Raw genomic sequence first — 23692 nt, 5'->3', positions numbered from 1 at the left:
TGCATACCCCTTGTGACTGTCGAGATGTGTTTTTTCACTAATAAAAACTCCAGGTTCTTACTAATCAGAGAGATCAGTGTTATTGAATTTTGTGTGGGGTTTTGCTTTGCTGGTGCTGTGTTCCTGTAATCACACAAATCAACCAACGGTGTTTTCAGAAAAACAGTTGCGCAGCCTAGTCCAACAAACGTTTATGTAGCACCCTACACTACACTGCGGTGTCCTCCCTGCCATTTATGATTTTGCAGCTTCCCATTCTTTAAAAGATCCTGTTGAGATTGCTAGCTTATTAATAAGTGACGTGTAAATTTGCTTCTGTTGCTATCCCAAATCTTGTCTTTTTTTTGTGTGCTTTCACTGACATACTAGTAAATTCTTTTATGTCTCTTTGCAATCGCTCTGCTCCTTCCAATAGGGCCTTCTCTGTGTTTCCTGCCATTAGAAAGACCTTACTGTGTATCGTTCTTCCTCCCAGTCACTTTAAATCTTACTGAAAAATCTCTTCCTCATCATTCTGCTATTTCTCTTGCTAGCCACATTTTGTTTACATGTGAAGCTTTAGAGCAAATACTTTACGTAAAAGGTACTACATATTGTCATATACGAGAAGAAGAACCAGTGGAGAAGGATTATCTATCAGCATTTTGTGTTCTTGTGCTAATACTGCTGTTAGGAAGTCAGTGCAGCTTTGTGTTTCTGCTCCTGCGATCTTTCTCTTATTTCAGACAGCTGATGCCACCTTCAGTGTCTCCGTATGATGATGATTCTGGACATCACTGAGTGGATGCATCTGATTGCCTACAGAATACCACTGATGAGTTTTGAAGAAAAAGCAAGTCGCACAATTTCCAGAGTGGTAACCTAGCGTCTTTTTCTAAGAGAAGCAGGTGTGGTGGTACTCAGTCATTCCCAGGTATATGTACTATTCCAGGAATGACATCTGGCAGTACTTTTTCCCTTACGCAGCTGCTTGCCTGCTGTTGCTAAGTTGAAAGGTGAATGAGTTTAAAATGGAAACTGGAGCCCGAGACTGCTGAATTCATTTCAGCAATGATTCAGACTGAGGCACAGAAACAATATTTGTGTAATTAAAAGTTGTTCTGACAACCTAGCCCGTGCAGCTGCCAGAGCTGAACTGCTTGTGGTTGCCTGAAAAATGGCTTTAGCACAGTCACGTTGTCAGGGCATTCCATTAATTGCTCATGTTTTCTCAGGCTGAACACTAGATTCAGCATGTGTCTATTGTGTCTCGGAGCATATTTTAAGGTGAGGCATACCTTGCCACAAGAGCTTCCTCCTCGACCCGTAATGCCCAAGTCAGACTGCCTGCCATTCACAATGGACGAGTACCCCTGTTGGTAGGAGAACGTAACCTTTCTGGACATCAGCAGAGCAGTCCAAGGTGATGGGAGAGCATGTGGTCACTGAAGCAAGTATTTGCAGTCCACACCATTTCCAAGAAAGATTTTTTCTGAGCTCCCGCACTCAGAGATGGACAAGTTGTGTCATGTGGTTCGGTTACTTTAGTCCTCCGCTGGCCCTTGTTGGAGATAAACGTAACTTTTATGCCCTGCTGCGTTTGGTCAGTAGGCAGAACGCTGCTCTGAACCTGACTGCATTTCTCTCCGAAAAGCTATCTCAGATTAATCCCGACACTGTTATTATATTATGGCTGCCCATGTCTCATGCTGACTGGTAATGCTTATACAGCGTAAACAACAGGGTAGCACTGCGAGGGGCCGCAGGCAGCGTCGTTCCCACAGGCCGGCTTTCAGTGGCAGGTCTTTCTGTACGTCTAAGTCCCTGCACACTCTGAAAGCAGTGGAGCTTCTGTGATTTATACAAACCAAGTCTCTCTAATGAGGAATCCTTTAATACCTGTACTTTTGAGAGAAATGTGTTACTAAGTCCCTTTCCCTCGTCTGATACCTTTTACATGGAAAGTAAGCAGTCCCTGCGTTTTGACGAAAGAGCATCTGTTGGAGAATTGCCTGTTTCTTTTTCCAGGTGACCTGCCTTTGGGAAGCGTGTTCTGTCTTGACAGCAGTGAGTTTTGCTCAGGCTTCAGCCAGATTCTTGAGGCAAATTCAAGGGAGAGCAGTGTCTCTCTCATCTTGTTTTTTCTGTCCTGTTTTTAGCTGGTATGTTACCTGTAGTTATTCCTGATGTTAACAAAGAGGAGTGAAGACCACCGTTATTGTTTCACACCTAAGTCAAAAAGGTATGGATTAAGGAGTTTTTAAAACAGCTTAAAATTAGAAGCCCTTTAAAAGATTCAGTGAGAGTAGTGCTTTGGAGTTGTTCTTGCCCTAAAAATAATAATAAAGTAGATCGAAAATATTTTCTTTTTCCCCCTCAATCGATAATTAAAAGGAACCCGCAGACTTAAGTGGTTTGTTTTTCAAAAGGTGCGTCACAGAAGAAAATTAATGAGACAATTAGCTTTGCTTTTCCTCTAACAACAAACAAGAACAAAACAGGTGGTGAATACTTAAATCAGAGAAAGTCTGGTGTAGTCAGAGTACGAGCCAGGACCTGCAGCTCTCAGGGCAGCAGTAATGCTCTCAACCGGTGTGGCCAGCTTGCCACCTGCTGTGTCCCAAAATCACTTTGGTGCCACAGCACCCCAAGGGGACATCCTACTAAAACAGGTCCTTGTCAGCAGTGTAGAGGAGACAATTCTGAAGAAGCTGGTGACTCAGTATTCGTTCTCTTTTAATTAGAGCCCACTGATAATGTTGCATGTCAACATTAAGAAATATTATTTAATAAGCAGAGCAACTCGGTGTTTCCAGTCAAACACAGGAGAATTTTCTCTAATGTTGAATCAGGTCACACTACAGCTGGTTGACAAACACTGCATATATTTACTGTAAATTAAACAACAACAACAACAACAGAGAATTGCATACTCTTAAAAGCTCAAATTCTCAAAAGCTCAAATTGCTGCAGAAGTCACACAGCCATTCCTCCTTTCTCACATGCACTACCTTTTGATCCTTTCACTTCCTAGTCCTCTCTCTGCCACTGGGGGAGCAGATTGCGCGTGGATATTCCGAGAAAAACACTGCAGTACACAGAGGTGGATGTCCTAACACTGAAAGCACGTTGCTCAGGTCACGTTAGCGAAAGACGTAGGGGTGAGTTGGGAAGGCAATAAGGAGAACTGGGAAGGGGCATGAGAGGCAGGAATACTGGTTGGTATCTAACTCTTTAATCCTCTACTGCAGAAAAGAGGAAGAAAGGAATGAAGCTGAAAACAAGAGAATGGCAGATTCCGGAAATGAGAGAGGAAGAGAAAAAAATAAATAAATAAACGTAAGGGAATTAAAATGGCGCAATGGGAGAGAAAGCAGGAGGAACTACCACAGAGTGAGGCAGTGAGACACATTTCAAAGAAAACTGGATGCAGGAGTGTTGCAGTTAAGTTTGATGGTATGTAGGCTCATGAGGTATATCTGGCTGGGCTGGAGGGGAGGAAGCAATGCCCTTGTCTGTACCTGAGTACATTCTTATCAGGATGACTGATAGATCTAGTTCATAGACATGAAAGGCATGCTCGAACACATGGCTTTCGTTGGCTGAGAGTCAGGGATGGTGGGAAAGGTGCTTGCACACGCCCCTGTGGCCTGAAGGAATCCCCTCCCTCACCTCCTAAAGTAAAATTAACCTGAGGAAACAAAGCATGCCTGACGTGTGAAAAAACCCTCTTTCTACTTACTGCTCGGATGCTGTGACCCCAAATTTTTACCATTGTTCAAAAGGTCCTTCTCCTCCGATGAATCCTAATGGTAACAGTCAACGATATATTCATGTTTCCCCTTCAAGTATCTATACTGATGGCATCTGTCTCTGTGACTTGGCTTTCCTTGCCCAGGCTGCCTCTTTGTTGTTCTCTCTCTAGAGAAGTGATGTCATTTCATTGGTAAAGCAAGACCAACTCTCCAGGCAAGCCACAGACTGTTGGCGCAGGGTGAGAGACGTTGGCCTTCCAGGAACGTTCTCCATCAGAAACGCAGTCCGTTCTTGTAGCAGTTCCTCTCACCGTTCTCTTATTTGGGTTCTTCTAAATGCTCATATGTAGGCTTTGCTCTTCTGCTCCCTACCACCAGAAAGCTCTGTGCTCTCTTTCTTGGGATGGAAGTATTAAGCTCTGTCTTAGTGGTGGGGAAAGTGGTGCCTCCAGAGATGTTTTTAGCTGTTCAGATATATTATAAAGGTAAGAACCCATTCAGCATTTGCAAGAGATTAGAATGTTTTATATGAAACTAGAATATTTAATGGGAAGGGGAAGAAAGGAAGGAGAGCATACCAAATGTGGCTTTTCGACTTTTGGGGGTTTTGTTTGTTTGTTTGTTTTGATCGTTCTTTCAAATCTATATGAATGCCAACACTGAAAGGCTACACTCCTGTAGTTTTTTTCTGGAAAAACTGTAGGTTCAAACATCTATCCAAGACCTCCAGATAAGTAAAATGGAGAAAGGTGAGCCATAGCTGCCAGGGGTCACTGTTTTGTTGCCTGGTGGGCAACATGAGCAGCTGGTCACAACGTGCTTGGTGCTCTGGGATTAAGAATTCTGTTGTACATTCACTGCAAGCCAGAGGATCTCAAAGGTAATCCACTGTAGATGGGATTGAGGACGATCAGGGTAGAAATGGCTTCGTAGGTCTGCGTATCTTAGTGTGAGAGAGCCATCAGTCTAGTGCCATCCCCGCTGTCACACAGATTTTGTCTTCAGTAGCTTTGGATCTTTTGTATTGAGCTTTTGTAATTCTGGTCAAATTGCAGACTTGATTAAGTCATTGTGCCTAAGCTGTCCAGGAAGTCTGCTGCTTAACCCACTCCTGAATCAGATGGTGAGCAATGGCCTGCTTGGGAGGGAACCAGGGTAAAAAACTACCATCCTCTTGTTTTGAAGATTCGTGGTCTCTCTTGAGAACCTCCATGATTTCTTCCAGGCCAAACCAACGGGCTGCCTCCAGTTCCAGGCTGCTCATACTGATCTGGAAGGAATTCAGAGAGTACCAGTTGCTTAAATCAGATTTAAATGTGGCCAGCAGAACCTTGCTTATTCTTATACCCACAAATATCCCAGGCTGCAATGCCCAGAGTGTTTAATCCGCTCCTGAATTAAGTGTTGATGCCAAAAGGATATTGCTGATCACCAGTGTTCTGTGGTCTTGGTTTCCTTAGGAAAGCCCTAAATCAAGTAGCCATTGTAGCACTGGCCTACACAATACAATACCAGTGGCTGAATACAATCATTAACACAGCAGAAACTGTATGTCCCACTAGAAACGTGATATTAATAGTAGACAGAAGTCTCATCTGCAAAGTTCAGAGAAGAAAAAACACAGGAGTGTTGGGCTCTGGGCTTGGATTCATATAGTGACCTGGGCAAAATCTGGCACATTGCAACAGAAGATGATGTTTTTAAGCTTGCTCTTCACTTACAGAAAACTGATTGAAAACTGCATTGAGAGAGGATTTGACACTTTCCAAACTAAAGTCTGTGGACTGAAAGAGACTTCACTATGGAAGGTGAATAGTGAAATGCCTCAGGGGGACTGCTCACCTCAGTCTGCTGTGCCCTCACCAATGCATGACACGCTATCATTAGGCAGCTGCTGGGAAATGGCCAGTGCTGAGATGCTGAATACCGGAACGACTCCACCTCCAGGCCCACCTCTTCTGCCACCTCTCGTCGGAGTGCCTCCTCCACAGTTTCACCTAGAAGCAACCAAAGGTAGGCAAGGGCAGCCTGGCCTCAGGGCTGTGAACCGTGGCAAGGGAATGTAGGCACGCTCATTTCAAAGGCGTTCCAGCCCTGACTGCTCAAGCAGGATCTGTGGCTGTGCTGACCTGGGAACGTTGCTGTCAGCAGGATGCAGAATTGAATCCATCAACAATGCTTACCTGCCCTGAAGGGAGACACCAGGGTGAGCTGGTTTTGTATACGTACAGCAGATAGACGGAACAACGCTGCTCCTCTTCATCGTTTTCCTTTTTAAGCTATTTTCCCTCCCGTAATAAGTAGTCTGTTATTGGGGGGGGGGGGGGGGGGGGGGGCTGGTTTTTTTGTTTGTTTGTTTTTCCAGCCGGTCTGCACTAGACACAAAGTGGACTAAGCGTCCTGGGTTCCAGTTGGTGAGTGTTATATCTGCAGTTAGTATCAGGGACTGGAGCAACTGATACACCCCATAATTTTCCCATTCTCTTCAGATATATGGAGCTATTTTGAGTTCTGTCTGAACGGCAACGCCGATCTACTTAGGTCTAACACCTTTTCCCCTGATATCGTTTATATGTGCCCATCCTCCTCTGAACAGGCTTGCAGTTGGTGTCCCACAGTTCTGCCCCAAGCCCTGCACGTCTTGAGGCCACAACACTGATCAGAGACTGCCTTACCTAGGTCACAGAAGCCTGACAGAGCAGTGTACATCCCCGGAGGAAACGATGGCTGTCGTGCAAGGAGGCACCGGCTCCCATCAGAAACCAGGGTGATGACCACTGGAGACATCTATCAAAGGCATCGAAAAGCAAAGCAAGGAGTTCAGACCAAACAAGTGAGTGCAGACTGTTGCTTTTCCTAGCCATTTGGGGTCACTGGATGAACACTGAAGAACAATTGCCCAGCTACACAGAAAGCGCTCCTGCTGCTTCTTAAGATTCCCCTTCCTGCAGCCCAGGAGTGTTGGCTTGCCACCGCAAAGACCTTGTGTTGCTTACCTTGCTGTTCAGATGCTCACCTGGGGATAGTAAATTATTCCACTGGCATGACAGACACGCTTGCTGCCAGCTACGTTTTTGTGAGTGGGCTGCCCAGTTTTGCTACAATACTGGTGGGAATCATGCCACTGGAGAAGGGCCTGGGCCTGTGAATACCAAGAGAGGAATGCAAATCAATTTACACGGGAGGCAGTCAAGGCAGTCTCCCCGAGTGATACTTTGCTCTGTTCTTGCTGGCGTGCAGTCACATGGATAAACTGCGATCACATTTGCAAGCCTCAGAAATGTATATGTAATTCTGGCATTGCTTTGAAAAAAGGTTGATCCTGCAGGCAGTACTTCACGCTTCTTGCTTTAGCGACCAAATTTCAGTATGTTAAGGGGAGGTGGGGGAAGACTCGTTCGATACTGGGATACAGAAGGGGGAGTAATGGGAACTGAACTATTCTAAGCAGTCTCCAAACCTGACTGGCTTCTTGAAATATAGCTCACGCACCACAGACATTATACAGCAGGAAGAGAAACATGAGCTATTTCTACTTATGGGTAAGGGCAGCTGATTTTCACACACAAGTCTTTTCATAGAGCTTCCAAACATAGGACATCTGCAGAGTAACAGCTTATAAGGGAGCAGTTTTAAAAGAGCAGCTCTGAGAGAATATCTGTAGGTTTCTTCTTGACATTCGGTTTGCCAGGAAGATTACAGAAAATTGGTGCCTGGCAGTTATTAAGCTGGGAACGGATCGGAATTGCTGTGACTACTGCAACTGTTAAGATTACTATATTTCACACTGAACATATAGCAGGTTAATGCTAAATGGCTAATTACTGCAGTCATTTGTAAGCCACTTGTCTCTTTCCATCGCATCTTCCTTTTGGGAGAGCAAATTTGAGAAAGCTGCTGTAATTTATAGTGTGTTTTGTACCCAGTTCACTGAAAAGGTACAGTAGGTACTTCCACAATACATGCTAAATCATAAAACGAATATGGGAGATGAGGAAAAGGGCTGATGTGAGAAATCATAACTTTCTGCAGTGAAAAATCCTGAACCATACCGAGGCCAGCAAAGGAGAATCCTTCTCATCCACTACAAAGAGAGCCTTTCGTATGTCAGTAAACGATCCCTCGAGTTCAGACTCGATGACTGATTTCTCCAAGGCTCCTGTAACAAAATAAAATCTCTGATGTCATAAATTGCAGTTACTATCCCAACTTTACACCCCTCATTGTGCCGGTATACAATTTCTGGAAGTTCCCATGGAAGTGACATCACATCAGCGGTAACACATTTCAAAATATTAAGTGACCTACAAACAGCCCATCTTTACTAAAATACGCAGAGGAAGAAGAGTGCAGTTCGGTGGCTCTGACACGCTTGACGCTTGCAACACCTCCAGCAGAGGACCAGACAGAGGGTGTTTTAGCAGTAAATGTCACCCAGCGAGGACTAAGCGTGCTGCCTAGGCAGCATCTCCATTTCAATTAACCAAAAGTGATGCCGACATGGATGGAAGAGGAGTCATCCCAACCTAAATCCAAGGCAAAGTGTGGTATGTGCTCGTCTGAACAGCCGATCAGCACCGACTTCTCTATCCACTGTTCAGTCTCTCTGAATTTCTCCAGGATCCTCTTCATCTCTAAACAGCAGGAGAAAGGGGAAGAGAAAGCTGTGATGAAAATGAATGTATACAACCATCATGTTCTACATCTTTGAGGTGCTCACAGTCTTGGCTCAAGGCAGGGCGCAGGTGTGAGCGAGCGACCAAGCAAGAGGTTCCATGCTGATAGAGACCAAAAGTCTGGCTTTTCCCCTAACTGTTAGATCTTTCAACCACCACATCAAGCTAAAGATGCAAATGCTTTACTGCTTGTGGAGCAGCTGTCTGCTGTTTCTCCTCTACGCCGGCTGATACCTTTCTCACAAAAAAATCTTCTGGGTTATGCCAGATCACCTCCTCCGTTTGTCAGTAGACCTTGTTGTTTGTTTTCCTGCCAGCCCTTTCTCTTCAGAAGACACGGTCCCAAATGTTTAAGTGTTCCTTTCAAAACAGATCAGGCGTATGTTGATACCCTCCGTATGTGCAGAGCATAAGCTTGTGTCCACATGCAGAGCCCTTTAACTCTAAATAGTCTTTTGTTGGTAACAAATAGCATGCTGCAAATAATGGGATGTTCCTGCACAGCTTGATAGATTTTTCAAGCCCCATACAAAGGGTTGCTTATTGCAAAGGAGCCTGTATCATCTGAGCTGCCTGATCCAAGAAATGTTTCTTGCTGGACACCTGCTTACCTGTTGCACTTAGCTGTGGTACCAAATATTTCCTCCCAGCTTTCTGCAGGAAGGGGGAGAGATTGTGAAAGAGGGAGAAAGTTCCTGAGGTCTGGGCTTGTCTGCAAAAGCTGTCATCTTCTTTTAGCTCATTTAAGTATCTGCAGTAAGAAAAGAATTGGGAATATGAATGCAAGATCCAGTTGAGATTACATGTGCCACACTTATTTGGACACATTTATTTTGGGCAAAGCAGTGGGGCAGAACAGACGGTACAGATCTTGTGCGTTATACGTGCTTGCAGAGTCTTATACAGCGGAGTCTACTCATTGGTGGGCTGTAGCTTAATGAAGGTGCTGCGTAGGCAAGAAATACTCCCTACTACCACACAGGCAGCCTCTCGAGTCTTGGACATCCAGTCTTTTTATGCCCAAGCTCTGCTTTATGGACATGATCATCTGTGCGCAGGAAATCTTGACCTTCCCTTTTATATCCCCCCTCTGGATGGCTCCAAGTCCTGTTTGACCGAACGTACTACTGAACACTTCAAATGTTGACTATACTTCCCGTCAGGCTGCGTGGATTATTAGAGAGTACGTTCTACCTGCCACGCTGACTCGGGATGTAAAAAGCAAGCTGAAATCTCAGGGCCAAAGTGGATGGGGCCTGAGCTAGGAAAAATCAGTCGCTGGAAAAAGGCTCTCAGAAGGTGCTTCTTTCAGGCTGCTTGAAGTAATATTTAACATGGGGTGAGCAGCGACACTTCATTTCTGCCTTGTGTTTTAAGAGGTCTTTAGACAGCAAGCGTAGGCATTAATTTACAGAGTTTCAGCGCAGAGCTCATGCACCATTACTGTATGACCAGTGAACTGTTACAAGACTAACCCCTGGCTTAGATTTAGGTAGGGTTGCTTGTGACAGTGGACACCGCAGTGCCAAACTCTGGTCTTTTCACTGTAGGCAAGAATTAGAGGAGAACTTACCTCATTTTCCTAACATAAGTAGAGTGTAACCTGCAGAAGAGAGAGGAAGCTCTTCTATACGCTGCTTGATAAATCACAGCCATAATCAATACCTAAGGGTAGCTGTCTCTGCCTAAAAAGAGAAGCACAGAGTGTAACGCAGCGGCTCTGCAAAGATGAGTCTCGTTTAAACGGTGCAATATCCCAGGGCTACCAGAAATCTCCCTCTCCCAAGGAGTCTGCAGAACGCTGGCATTTGCTTTCTAAAATGAGCACTTTGGGTCATAGTGCAGTTTCAGGCAATTTATAAAGACAGTTTGTTTCCTGCTGTGAGTGTGCACAGAAGGTCTTACAGAAATTGCTGCAGGTCAAATAGCGCTGTCCTAAACTCCTGTATCACTGGGATAGAGAGCAGCGAAGGTAGTTGCTCTCATTTGTTTCCTACACAGTTGTAATGGTCTCAATCCAACTGAACCTCCTATTGCAGCAAACAGCAGATCTGTGGGAAAGGCAGTGAGGCCAGAAAAGAAGGAAAGACAAAATATCAGCTGCAGAAGAGAACTCCATGAGTTAGATGAAAGATAGCAGTTGCAGCTGAATTGGATCATCTCCAACTAGGAATATGTTTTGTGCCAAAGGAGCCTACCGCGTTTTCAGCTCAGGCAATAGCAGACTGCCATTTGAACTCAGCTTCAGGACGTCAGAAAAAATAACCAGAAACACTGCTATCGCTGGTATTTTTCTGAAACAAAAATGAACTATGATTAATAGTCCTTAACAAGTAGTTTGAATGTGCCATTCTGAAGCCCTTTAGGAAGGAAGTTACGTTTGCTTTGTTTTACAGAGACACGTATGCAGAGGTAAGGAAGAGCCTGCGAGCCTTGCCTTGCAGTGAAGGTCAGTGATGGCTCTCCAGGCTGGGTGGTGCCTAAGCAGAGGCTCCTGTCCTTCAGGGCAGCCAGTTTCTGTAGCCAGCAGCACGGAGGAGAGAGGTACTGCTGGTGCTTTGTTTTGCGGCTTCTGACATCTCTGCCCCAGAGGCCTCTTTCCCACCGGGTCAGCTGAGGGTGGTCTTCACCAGGAGCCCGGAGCAAGGCAAATCCCTAGGGAGAGCCGTGAGCCAAGCCGCTGGGGAGAGCGGCGTCCCTGCTCGCTCTGCAGCTGCAGCAATGGGAACTTGGCACGCTGCCTACCGGATCCGGCAGGCGCAGGCGAGGACCGCAACTGTCACAGAGACCGTGTCTGAAACAATTTTGTGGTGCGGTGATTACGTGGCTGTGATCTCTCCACCCCCACTTCTCATATAGCCCAGCTTGTTGAAAACCTCCAGCACGGCAGCCAGCGTTGACTCGAGGAGGAGTCTGCAAACGGCTCTGCACTTTGCTCCAGAATGGGCAGCCTTGAAGGCATGCAGGATGTGACCAGGAGAGGGAGAAAAGGAATAAACTGTTCCTGGAACAGTGAAATGCAATGCATGTTTAACCCCTTCCTTCATAGGAACCACAATGCTAGATTTTACTAAGGATTATTAAGAACTTGGCGACAGATTGCAAACTTGCATCTCAGGCTAGCCTAAACTGTCCTGCCTTCCCTGCCAATCCTATCTATGTCCCACAGCCCTCAGGAGGTGGATCCAGGCCTGTGACTTCCCGCACGTTTCCCCCACTTACTGTGCTCCGTGCAGAAGGAGCGCTATCTCCAGAAGCGTTAAGAAAAGTTATAAAAGTCCCTCGTCGACCTCAGCTGGAAGCACAAATCCCGCGGGACACAGAGGAGCAGCTGCCCGTGAAGCTGCCCCACGGTTTTGAGCAGACTTTGCCGTGGCGCTTCCCTCCGTGGGAGCTCTGGGAAATGTAGTTCTGCGGAGGCTGCTGGGGAACACTGGCCAAAGTTAGATGGCTGATGCGTCGCCGCTTGCTCCTGCCTTAACCCTTTGGGTTTGCTTAACTCCTTGCATTAGTGAGGCTGCCTGAGAGTAGCGTCTTTACTTTCCACAGCTGCTTCATGCGGCAAGGAAGCCACGTGCTGTATTTTGCCAAACAAGAGAACAATGCTGCTGCAGTTCGATCCGTTCTCGTAGAGCGCGGGAATTTGTTCCCGTTTCTTCCTGTCTTTTTGGGGGTTTTTTTGCAAGCTTCTCTCTCTCTCTCTTTTTTTTTTTTTTTTTTTGTATCTGAAACACAAGAGCATTGCTTACAGTTAAGATTCATACTCCTCTTTGTGTCTTGGAGCAGGAAAGCATGCCAAGAGTTGTGTCCATCTGATGGAGCTGTTTAGCATGCAAGCACCTGAGCCCGCAGTTGAGTTTGGAAGTGAATAGCCCTGATTGGACAGTGCACTTTGCCAAGAGAGATGTCAGAGTAGTGACAAATATTTTTCATACCTTTATAACCGAACAAGTACTGAACACTTTATTCTAGGCTGGAACCTATATGCCTCTCTTTAGCATAAAGAGAATTTTACAAACATCTAAGTGTTTTCAGGGCCACCACATTTTGCTTTTTGGTCATGAATTAAGGCATGCTAGAGGAGAAATGATGTCACGTAATTTGAGAGCATAGCTTTCAAAAATAATAAACAGGATATGCAAGGAAATAGCACTCGTTACCAGTGTTACTTACAAGCTTAAGTTTAATTATGCTTGACTGCTATTTATGTGCTTCCTGAAACAGAATAAGCCCTATCATATTAATCCACTAGGCTAATTGGATTAATGGAGAAAACACATCTTCTCTTAATAAGATAAAAGATTGAAGTATAATCCCCAAGGGAAATATCCACCCTGTTGTTAAACTAACAGAGCTATTGACCCTAACTGCCCTCAGAAATGGATCTTGCAGCAAGAGCTGGTTTTAGAGGGAAGCGTCGGGGAAGATACCCAAAGTATCTCCAAGATACCCAGGTAGCTTAGACCTTAAATTTTGGGACACTATCTCAACTTTCTTCAGCCCAAAGGGTTAGGTCATTTTATAGGCACACCTCTATCATCCGTGTGAAGGATGAAAGGCCAGAGCATAAAGCTGCAACCAAAAGCTTCCTCTGAAGGCAGTGCAGTGCCACAGCCTTTTGCTGCTAGATGCAGCTGGTGGAGATCACAGATTAGGCTCATCCTGTATGCCTGGCCTCTGCACTGCGTGGAGATCTGCAGAGTAAGTGAGACTGGAGTCACTCTTGGGACCGTGACCTGGTAGGTGGGAAGCCGTGACGTGTATGAGAGAGTCCACGTGTCTTTTCCAAGGGTCTGTACACCTGCTTGTGGTAGTGCATTGCTCAGTTAAATATTTCAGCAGCACATAAGCAGGGGAGATCATTTTGAAAATGACAGAGGCTTTCTCAACATTTACTCGTGTAATTATTTAATTTAAGGAGTACAAATGTCGGTTGTCACCTTGGCGCTGAGGTGGCTCTTTGTAAGTTTTTTCAGGCTGGGCTCTGAGCTGTGTGAATTGCACCCATAAAGCGTGTACGTTGTATTTGTTCTGCAGGCATTATACTGCACGCTAGGAGCAATCCTGTGAGTTAAGCAGAGGCCTGGACATACAGCTGCGTCTCTGATAGTAGCTTCCTGTAGCTTCCTGATTTGAACTTTGTCAGGCCACCAGAGGAAGTGACTCCCTAAGACTCTTCGGATGCAGGAAGAGCAAACAGAAGTAGCAGGCAAGGAAGCCGCAAGCAGCGGGAACCAACACGTGTGGTCTCTTATACAGTGAACGCTGCAAAAACAGGCAAGTCTTTGCTCCTGCTACCCTTGCTTCAATTTTTCATGCCCTTTTCTGCTGAGATTACCAAAATTATCCAAAAAAGGGAGTAGATAAAAATAAACCTGAGATTCATCTCTATCTCTATGGAAAGGAATTGGCTGTTAAATAACTTTCAGGACCTGGAAATGAGGATGTGGAGGAGAAGCCCAAACAGTACAGGGCGTGTGGGTAAGAGAGAACACGTATCGATTTGGCTGTGGCTTTGCGTTGATTTGATGGTGTGGTTTTGGACTGGTGAGTGGTTTTGACTTGGTAAGCAAAGAGGAAGAAATTACTTAAGGTGTAGGTATATGTGTTCTCTTGCTTGCAGATGATGTTATTCATGAGAGAAGTATTTGGAAACTGCACTGATTAGCTTAAATGAATTATAACTAATTGCCTCAGATAATTAGTGTTTGGCTAGTTCTGCCTTGTAAATGTCATTGCTAGAGGTTTTTTTTATTATTGGGTTTATTAAACATTATTAGTAATATTAGCAGTTGGTAAAAAGACTTTCAAGCCAAAGAAGTGGTTGAAAAACATGACTCTAAGCTAGTAATGATTATACTGGTTACCTTGCTTTTTCTTGCCGTTTTATTTTGTACCCCTCCAGCTGCCCCTAATAAGCAGAAACATGTATGGAACTGCTAACAGCTGACCTTTGCAAAATAGCTGTTAATTACTTGCTTTAAATACATATGGCTAGCCATCTCCCGCTGAAAACTTATGGTCAAGCCACAAGAAACTTCTTGGTAGAAAAAGAATTCTTTTTTTAGTGAGAGGCCAAGGAAAGACAACCCACTTTAAAGAGAAGGCTAATGAGTAGCCTCTCCCTCTGCTATTAAACTTTAGATGCAAAGTAACCAAATCTGGCTTTGCTCTAAAGTTAGACTGTAGCCTGTATTAGGTATGCAAGGGGCTTCTCCAGCTGCCACACTTGGGGCGGGTGGACCTTGGAAGAGAGGAGCTGTCTGGTTTTATCCTGCTCATTATAATCTATGCTTCTAACTCTTGCACGGGTGTGGAGAAGATGTTTTCACGTCTGAGATAGATCTAAGGTAAATGACATCTTAGAAGGATTTGTTCGTGTCAGCTCCTTGGGACAGCGTATGTATTTTTGCCTCTTGCCCCCAACCTGCCTTTGCTGATGATTAGAAAAGATGCGGTTTGCTGTGTTACACAGAATAATTCATTATAGGGTCCAGCTGCTTGATTGCAGGTAATGACTTCACTTTTTCAGTGGTTTAGTCTGCATGCGCTGAAACGAAAGCACTGTGTGAAACCAGATGAGGCTTCATCTGTTTCTGAAGGATAAGCCTAAGTTGTTAATATACTTGAAAGCAGTTAAGCAGTACCGTGAGCTAACTGCAATGACTAGTCTGCATCTTAAACGCTGTTTGCGGGTCACGGCCTGTTGTCTCTAAAAGGATATGGAAGGACTGGAAAAGGTTCAGTGAGCGCAGCAGGGGCGTCCCTGGTAAGGGACGGTGCAGCTCTTACGTAAAAGGTGTTCTACCCACAAACAGTTTTAGCTAAGGGGGAGGCAGGAGAAATGCTCAACAGGCAACTCTGTTGAGGGTTACTAAATAGACCAGATAAAGCTGAGGAAACCCCTAAGCTAAAAGTGCTAGAGGCTGTGATAGTACTCTGGGCAGCTTTCTACCTATATGAGCTAGATGAAGCTTTGGTGTGAGCCGTCGCGATCACTCTCATTAGGCCGCTTGGGCCTTAGTCTTGTTCTGGGTTGACCTTTCCTCCAGTATCCTTTCAGTTTAGGACCTCCAGAGTACTTCTGTGGGATTGCTCAGAAAAGAAACTGAATTGTTAGGCTTGTATTTGCAACAAAGGAGTCAGTGTTTCTACTGGAAAACACATAGGCGCCTGTACATCCAAAAGAAAGTCCGAAAGCCGCTTGTTCTTCTGTTGTTCTCTCCCAACAAGCGTTCCTGTTGCGCTTGTCCTTAGAGATAGGAAGTGTTTCTTAACAAAGTGCTAAAGTGACAAATTGTTCCCCCAAGGCCTGCTTGAAGCCGCTTACGCCGTCGGCGTTCAACAGCAGGCGATAATGCACAAGACCAGCGTAGAGACTTGCAAGCAAAGTTTTATCCTGACTGGAGCACCAGTGACTGTGCTGGAGTCGTGGAAGGTGGGACAACGTGAGTAAGTACTGTTTATCTCAGGGGCAGAAAGCACTGATAAGGGGCAGGAACAGGCTTGTAGAGCAAGGCGATTGTACGACCATTGGGAAAAGCCCTTGATTTGGGTGCTTGGTATACGTCAAACTCCTGGGCTCCTTTTGACGCAAAGCTCCTAGCCTTTGGCCCCATGCTGACAAAATACAAGCAAGCCTGCTACTAAACACGCTAATAAACTTGCTTTTGTTGGAGTTCCCCACTGTCTTTCTGAAAAGCGCAAAAGAAAGTCTGATGAAGAAGTATATGGAAAGCAGTGAATCCCCCTAGGAAGGATCTGAATGGCTACAGCGTGTGAGGTTTCCCCAAATCTCTAGAAGCTGCTGTTAAATCTCAGACTAGATATCATGGACTCTTTGGATAATAAGGCTTTAACTAGATGCCTCAGCTAGAGGCTTGTATATCATTCCAGTGTTTCCTGCCAGTTGTAGGAGTTGTATTTCTGTTGGAAGACGACCAAGATGAGAGGAAAGGAAGGCTTATTCTTGATGGATAGTTCCACTAAAAACTGGCCTTCTTCCTACTCGGGCGCAGCAGCGCTCACGTACGGGTGATGTAGCCAGCTGTGGGGATGCAGATGTGTCCACATCTGGACAAGACGCGACTGAACTCACTTAAGCACTGTTGTTTGTTTCTATGTCACATCTCACGCTTCTCTGCGAGACGGGGCATACCGCGCAGCGTTGTGGCGTTTGCTCTTCGGAAGACGTTGTTGTGTGAACTGAAGGTTAGCTGACAACTTGGGTACAGGGAAGAAATGTTAGCCGTGGGTCACGCTGCAACCGCCAGTCCCTCCTTATGAAGGAGGTGGTCTTAAGCGAGACTAAAGCGACCCCGCTATTTGCTGCGTCTGGCCCGTGCGCTTCCCTGCTCCCCAGGAACAGCTTTTAAAGAAGGCTCTGGGATTGTCCCCTCCTGAGTCTTTGTCAGGATCGTGTAAAGACTGTCGCGACAGCTTTCCAGTTGGCTGTAGCCAGAAACACCAGCCGCGCAAAGGAGGGTCGGGGCTGGCTGGGCGAGTAAGGAGATCGCTCTTTCGTCAAAGCCCGTCTCTAAAAAGAAAGGGGAAAAAATGCTTATAAAAGTCCCTGCCTCTGCGGCATCGTCTCCTCCGCGCTGTTAAACAAATAAAGGAAGAAAGCGTTTGCGTTTCTTTTCTCGGGGGCAGCCCGCGCCCACGTGGAGCGGCGGCGGCGGCGGCGCGTGCGCAGTGCGGCGGGCGCCGCTGTGACCGAGCTCACGTAGCGCGGCGGCTGGCGGCCGGCCGCCCCCCTGCCCACCCTCGCGCGGGCCGGGAGGGGGCGTGGCCTGCGCGCCTATAAAAGGCGCGGCGGGGCCCGGCGCGCGCCGTCGGTTACGCCACTCGGCGGCTCGCGGCGTAGCCGTTAGAGCGGCGCGGCCCCTGCCCTGCCGTCCCGTCCCGACCGCCGCCGCCGCCCTTCCCTCAGGTGAGGCCGTCGTCCTGCCCCCCGCCCCGCCCCGCGGCGGGGGCTGCCCTCGCCCCCCCCCCCGCCCCCCTTCCCGGCCGGTGGCGGCGGGGCCGCCCGCGCGCCGTTGTGTGTGGGGGGGGGGGGGAAGGGGGGTGCGATACGTGGCAGGCGCGCCGCGCGGCCGGTGTCCCGGCGGCGGCCGTTACGCAACGGGAGCCGGGGTGGGGTGGGGGGAGGGCGCCGCAGGGAGGGCCGCGGCGGCGGCGGCGCTGTCGGCGGGCTCCAGGCGTTTCCGCGGGCGGTGGCCGCCGCTGCCTGGCGGGCGCCCCCCCCCCCCCCCCCCCCCCCCCCCCCCCGCTGCCGGGGGGTCTCCGCCTCCGGGGCTTCTCGGGCGGCGGCTGCTGGGGCTGAGCTAGGAGGGAGCTGGGGGCAACCGCCCACCGGCTTAGTTGCGCCGTCTGGGGAACGTACGGGCGCTGCGGTACCGGCGCAAGTAATTTCGAGGCTGGAGAAACCCGTGAGGTACTTCGCACGAGCGCTGAGGGGACTGCGCCAGTTGTCTCAGCGTTGCGCTCTGGGTTTGCAGCTGTGGGTGCTGGACGTGGCCAGCACCGCATCCAGCACCCGCCTTAGGAGGAATAAGGCTGGTCTGGAATACTCGCTACTGCTTTGGGTCAGAGCAAGTCACCTACGTTGTGTAAAACCTGTTTTACATCTCGAGTAACCTGCAGGAAAGTACACCCTTGAGCAGGTATCTCGATAGGAGGGATTAACTTGGCTGGAGGGGGAATTGCAGCATGGTGTCTTGATGGCGTTAAATGAAGAGACAGTAAGAACGTCAAATATGGTTAGAGTGAGTTTTGTTTACAGCTTACCTGAAAAGCTGCATGCCCGTAGAGGAAAGAGAGTTCGGGCTTGTGGAAAGGTCTTACTGACGTGTAAAGGATTACCCAGCATTCAGTTTGATGTGGGTTTTTTTTCCCTGCTGAATTCAAGAACAGGAGTTGCAGAGGCTCATGAGTGCTTAAGTATTCACCTACTTAGGTTAAGTAAAGAGCCTGAGCTCAAGGTTTTAGTACTAGAAAGAAGCTATCAGTTATAACAAGCAGACGTACGTTAAATACAGTTTCTGAGAAGACCATTCAAGCGAGCATGCAAACCATACTCTGGCAGGGGTGGATAGTAAAGGTAATAACTTCCCAATTTGTTCAGGAAGCAAAGGCCTGCTTTTCGGGATAAGAGATGGTGTCTGTTTTGCTGTTCTGTGCCCAGTGCTACTTTTGGATCATTGTTGGATGCGTTTGAATGTCTTAACTGTGCTATAAATGCTTGGATTGGACCCAGACTACTTTGCAGTGCTCCTTAATTAGGTGCTGACAAAATTGGTCCTGATTTCCCTCTCCCTGCCCTCTGGAGTCGAAGTAACAGGGATATGCCTAAATCTGGCCGTGTTAAGAGTGTTAACTCTGCTGTTCCTGTGTTTGTGGTATAGGTGCGCACATCTGTTCTAGCTGTAACTCATTTAGCTACTGAAGAGAAGCACCGTTTGAAGAACTACTTCTAGAGGCAGTACTGTTCAGAGCAGTTCCCAGTCAGTGCTAGTACATCTGCTTGTGCTGTCGCATAGCAAACCATAGTGGAAGCGTGAGGGAGGAAGAATCACTTCCTCATCTCCCAGTAAGAAATAGCTATTTGGTGTGGATTACTTCCCTTTGCTAATTCAGTGTGGAGCCCCACAAGTGATGGGCCTTTTGCTGGCACAACTAAGGTGGTAGTATGGAGCCAGGAGCTGCTGCAGAGACTTGTCTTGAACTACAGAGTGGATATATGCATTGAGACCTATATGTGGAGCTAAAAGAGAGAGAAGATCTCTGACCTATAGATTTAAACATTGCTGCATAATGAGTGGTTTTAAATTCTAGCTTTTGAAACTATTTTGAGGCCTGCACACAGATTAGAATATATCTGGGGCAGTTTGATAAACACAAATGACAAGTAATGACCAACCCCACAGAAGGAATGAAGATAAACACAGGTTTGTGGGAGGGGAGGATTCTACCTACGTGTTGAGATCGAAACAGATAAAGAAACACCTCTTTGTTTGTTTGTTTTTGAAAGTGGTGCAACACGGTATACTTGTTGAAAAACTTTATGAACGGAGTATATTTAACAGAAGAAAGACCGTGAATAAAGTCTGTGCTGAAACAATATCTTTGTTGTCGCTTGTACTGTGTGTTTCTAGGCGATATTATTCCAGTAACTTCAGTGTTCCTCTCAAAAGATGAATAAGCTTTCTGCTGTTGCAGAGCAACCTGCTGGGCTAGAACTTTAGCCTAAAATAACTTTTATCTGTTACTGTTCTTCAGCTGTAGAGCTGCTGATCATTGGAACTTTCCTTTTTTCTTTATAATTACTTTTAATATCTGAAAACATTCTGTGCATCTCTTAAATTCTCTGCTCAAGGATTAGCAGAGTATAGCTAGAAGGATAGCCTTCTGCTTGTTGTGTCTAAAAAGATAAGTGCTGCACTGCAGTGCCAGTGTTATTTGACATGACTTAGAAAGTTAAAACTAGTGGGCTGTGAAAGGACTGTGTCCATTCAGTCTTAGGCTGGAAGAAACAAGGAGAAACTTGCTTTAGTTTCTTAGGAACAAATCTGTGTACAGACATTCCGGTTTTATAGTCAGAATATCTTGAATGCTGACTTCCATACAAGGTAGTGATAAATGAAACTTAAAATACATTTATCAGCTACTTTGACTCTAAAATTGATTCTTATCCCTTATTGGAAAAAGCTTCTGTCTTGCAGAAAGAGAGGGGCTTGAAGATCTCAGAGATGTAGTATATTGGCTGTTTTTTTTTTTATCCCTTTCAAATAAAAGTAGGAACACGAAGTCCTTTATTTGTACTACCAACCAGTAAAAAAAATTAGAAAAATATCACTAATCGGCAGACTTCTTCAAAGTGGTACTTACGTTGCAACTTTGACAGTAAAAAGATGCTTAAAACATCCTATGTTCTTGTGTTAGTAGCAGTTGTAGAAAATCTGCTTTCTTCTCTCACCGCTTAGATCTGGAATTAAAATCAGCCTTTAAATACTACCCGACAGAGAACTTAGATAATTGAATTCCTGCGTTTCGGTACCGAGACTGCTAAAGAATGATGGGAATTAACTACTCCTGATGCTTAAGAACTTTCCCAAATCTCCTAAGTATTTCATTTTGAGTGATATTTCCAAGCATGTCGTGTCACACGATAATAACCCTTGAACCCTGTTCGTAGGGTGAACTCATTGCAGTGAGCATCATAATCTCATATGCGAGTACACCCTCAGTTTCCATTTTTCATCTGTCGCTTCTTACTTTCTGGGTCCTGGTAGGCACCTGGGAGCTTGGAATTGGTGGTGTTGGTGGCTGTATAAAAAGCACATTCAGACAAACACTTTGGTTTTTGGTCACCAATCAGTGCAACTTTGGTGGTTTTGAGGTTGTATCAGTCTCTGTAGTTTGTCTTAACTTTGCTCTTCCTTTCTGCTTGCATGGATGCTACATGCGCACCCGTTCTGATGCGTCTCTTGCAATCCTGTTTCCCCTTGCAGAGCAAAGATGAAGACTATACAAGAGCTCAAGGAGAAATCTTGAGCTTCAACGTAGGAAGTGGCATTTTTTGTCCATCCCTGCTATGGAATGCTATGCCACGTTTGGCAGTACGGTTTTTCCAATTGCAGCTTTATCTTAATTGCATATATATGTTATTTCATATTTGCTTGTTTTTTGCTATTTCCCGAGTGAGCTTGTGTGTGTGTGTTTTGCTCTGCCGTGTTTCACTGTTTCAAAGCTTAGCAAACATACTTTGTATAGAAAGTCAGGAAACTTGTGGTTTACAGCTATCAGCCTGACTCCCACTGAAATCAGGAGTAAAATCATTTCTTCTCTATGTGGGCAGTAGATTCCCTCCTCTGTAAGCTGCTGAACTACTATCTTTGCACTTGCCTGAGGGACAGTTGAGGAGGAGAGTCAGACTAGACAGGAATAACGTAGAGAGGATTTTCATCTTGATTTACTTCATGTCAGTGATAGGAAAAAAAATAAGCCTACTTTACTTGGCAGCCTGCGTGTCTAAGAGATTTCCAGCATCTGTGTTAACTGAGTTTTGTTTTTGTTGATTTGGGAACCTGTAGCTGGTCCTTTTAAAAGCTGTGCTACTTAGCAACTGTTGTTAGGGCAGTGAAAGCTTGGCTGACCGCTGCCTTGGGCTCCCTTTCCAACTACCTGAATTCCAGCTGGGAGGGAAGCGGTTGGGCGTGACTGAAAGTTTGTCAGTCCTCGCAAGTGACAGAGAAGCTGAAGACTGAAATGAAAGAGAAAATGAAGGTGGAGGTCATCCTGTCTAACCCCCTGCTTAAAGTTGGGTGAGCTTGGAGGTTAGGTTGCAGGGGGACTTATCCTATTGAGTTTTGACACTCTCCCAAGAAGAGAAAAGCCGTTTTCTCTGGGCAGCCTGTTCCAGTGCTTAACTGCTGTCCTTGTAAAGAAGAGGAAAAACTGTTTCCAAAGCACGTTACCCCTCGGGCTTTAAGACATTGTTCTGTCTTGCTAGGTGGAAGACTGACACTAAGCCACTTGGTAGAGAGGAGATATCTTTTCTCATAGTATATTTTTCTTTTTTTAAGGTTTCATCTTGATTAATACTAAAGTAACTTGGATGATGGCCTCCTTGTGTTTTATTGAGCGCAATAAACAGCTCGATTAATTCTGAGTACTGATAACACTAGAAAATATTTATTGTGTAGTAGAACTGTGCTTTGTAATGGATTCATGGATGTGTTTGCTTGAGTGCTGAATGAGCAGCAGGTCCTCGGCTTTCTGGAAAGCAAAGCAGGAAATGGAGCAGTTTTTTTTTTACTGGGAGCTCAGGTACACCTCACTGTCCCTGTGCATGTGGATGCAGCTTTGAAGTAGAAAGTGAAAGTAAATCTCCCTGTGAGAAAGCTTCCTTTCTGTAGAAGCGACTGTGGACAAAGTGCTGGTTTAGAGCGTTTGTGGCACTGAGGCCTCTGACTCGACTGGGGAAAAAAGCAGGGCTCCAGGCTTTCCCTCTCCGCGTTTTTACTTTACAGCTTTCCTTTTGCTGGTAAATCTGTGGGTTTTGGTCATGGAGGTTTCAGATGGTTTGCAAGAGTTTGAGACCGCCCTGCTCTGCTAGGCGCTTGTGAGTTTCCTCTTGTTCCTGTTTGCGCCAGTGACACTGCTCTTGTCCTGCCCAAGAAGCAGTCCACAGACTCAGTAAATCCAAATCTGTGTATCTGTCTTTCTGTAGTGCTAGAGATGAAAAGGAAAGGCATGAATTGCTTGATGACCCTTAATGTGCAATAAGAGAAGATGACACTGCAATCTGATGTCCTGAGAGTATTGTGGGATGAGTGATTTTTCTTCAGGTGTGATTTTTGCACTTTTCTCATTTTATTTGCGCCTTATGTGAATGGCACACCTGATTTTCTGTTGAACGCTACGAGTACTGTCAGTTCAATCAAAAGCATGCTGCTTTCTTCCCTCAACAGATGAGCGATTCTGTAGCTTTCTGGACTGACTTTGGGATGTTTCTTTGGGGGAGTAGAAGATTTTTCATGAGGTCTTGCCTCTGGAAGAGTTGTAAAACAGTTTCTGTTAGTACCTACAGTTGTTTTAATTTATCAGAGGAGATACTATACTTGAGAGGTTGAACAGACTTTTGCATATGAAAAACTCATATCTTGTGAATTCCAAGAGAACATTTAAAGTATGCGTTACTGAGGAACTCCTAGGCCGTTGTGAAGGTTCAGGATCCTGAAAGGCCATGAACTTGGTAGCTGTTCATGGGAGAAAGCACGGGCTGATATGTCTGTTATAGAATCATCTAAGGACTGACTTTGAATCAGCCAGCAGAGTAACCTTTTGCATCTAGGTGGGCGTTCGGAAGTGGATGCTGGCTGAAGAGCAGGAGCATGCAAGTATCTTATTCTGTGGACTGATTGTACAGGGGTTTTATTTATACCTCTTCCACAAGGCGTCTTTTTGACTCATCAGAAGCAACTGTTTTTCCAGTGGGTGGATGAACTTGATGTCATGTATGGTAACTTCTTATTATGATTTTCTTCAGCATTTGGTTTTAGGAGTCTTGGTTTTTTCTTTTTGGTGCTTTTTGTGATACACCTCTATCTGCAGTGTTTCTTAGCTGTCAAAAAGATGACGAATACCTGTGATGACCCTGTCTCCAAGCTATTCTTTCTTTCTCCTGTTGCACAAGGCAACAATACCACAAGGATGTCTTGCAGAATGGAGTCAGACCTCTGTGAGAGCTTCTGTGCTCAAACTTATGAAGGGTAGAAC

At 45.9% G+C, this 23692-nt stretch overlaps 2 protein-coding genes across 12 annotated transcripts in view; one reads left to right on the top strand and one right to left on the bottom strand.

Moving 5' to 3' along the window:
• Positions 1 to 2847: 2847 nt before the first annotated feature.
• Positions 2848 to 11844, bottom strand: NUDT13 (nudix hydrolase 13). Of its 2 annotated transcripts, XM_009675368.2 has the most exons (10): positions 11633 to 11807; positions 10609 to 10704; positions 9984 to 10095; positions 9022 to 9161; positions 8261 to 8368; positions 7787 to 7893; positions 6751 to 6876; positions 6410 to 6521; positions 5577 to 5731; positions 2848 to 5004 (listed from the first exon to the last, which is right to left on the bottom strand). In XM_009675368.2, the coding sequence occupies exons 3-10, from the start codon at positions 10064 to 10066 to the stop codon at positions 4810 to 4812; spliced, it is 1026 nt and encodes a 341-aa protein (XP_009673663.1). In that variant the 5' UTR covers positions 10067 to 10095; positions 10609 to 10704; positions 11633 to 11807; the 3' UTR covers positions 2848 to 4809. The 2 variants fall into 2 exon arrangements, with proteins under 2 accessions (XP_009673663.1, XP_009673666.1); XM_009675371.2 differs by lacking the exon at positions 10609 to 10704 and having other exon boundaries at positions 11633 to 11844.
• A 1690-nt stretch (positions 11845 to 13534) lies between these two features.
• Positions 13535 to 23692, top strand: part of P4HA1 (prolyl 4-hydroxylase subunit alpha 1) — a 42439-nt gene continuing 32281 nt past the window's right edge. For 6 of the 10 annotated variants that reach the window (XM_068951011.1, XM_068951009.1, XM_068951006.1 and 3 more), the window contains exon 1: positions 17104 to 17342. The gene's annotated coding sequence lies outside the window, so the exon portion shown is untranslated. Of the gene's footprint in view, positions 13688 to 15738; positions 15863 to 17103; positions 17343 to 23692 lie in introns of those variants that run through there. The other 4 variants (XM_009675426.2, XM_009675397.2, XM_009675416.2 and 1 more) reach the window with 4 other exon arrangements.

The sequence above is a fragment of the Struthio camelus genome, chromosome 7, assembly GCF_040807025.1.
Source record: "Struthio camelus isolate bStrCam1 chromosome 7, bStrCam1.hap1, whole genome shotgun sequence".
NCBI lineage: Eukaryota > Metazoa > Chordata > Aves > Struthioniformes > Struthionidae > Struthio > Struthio camelus.
Note: the sequence above shows the minus strand (reverse complement) of the source record. Positions and strands in the feature narration are given on the sequence as shown.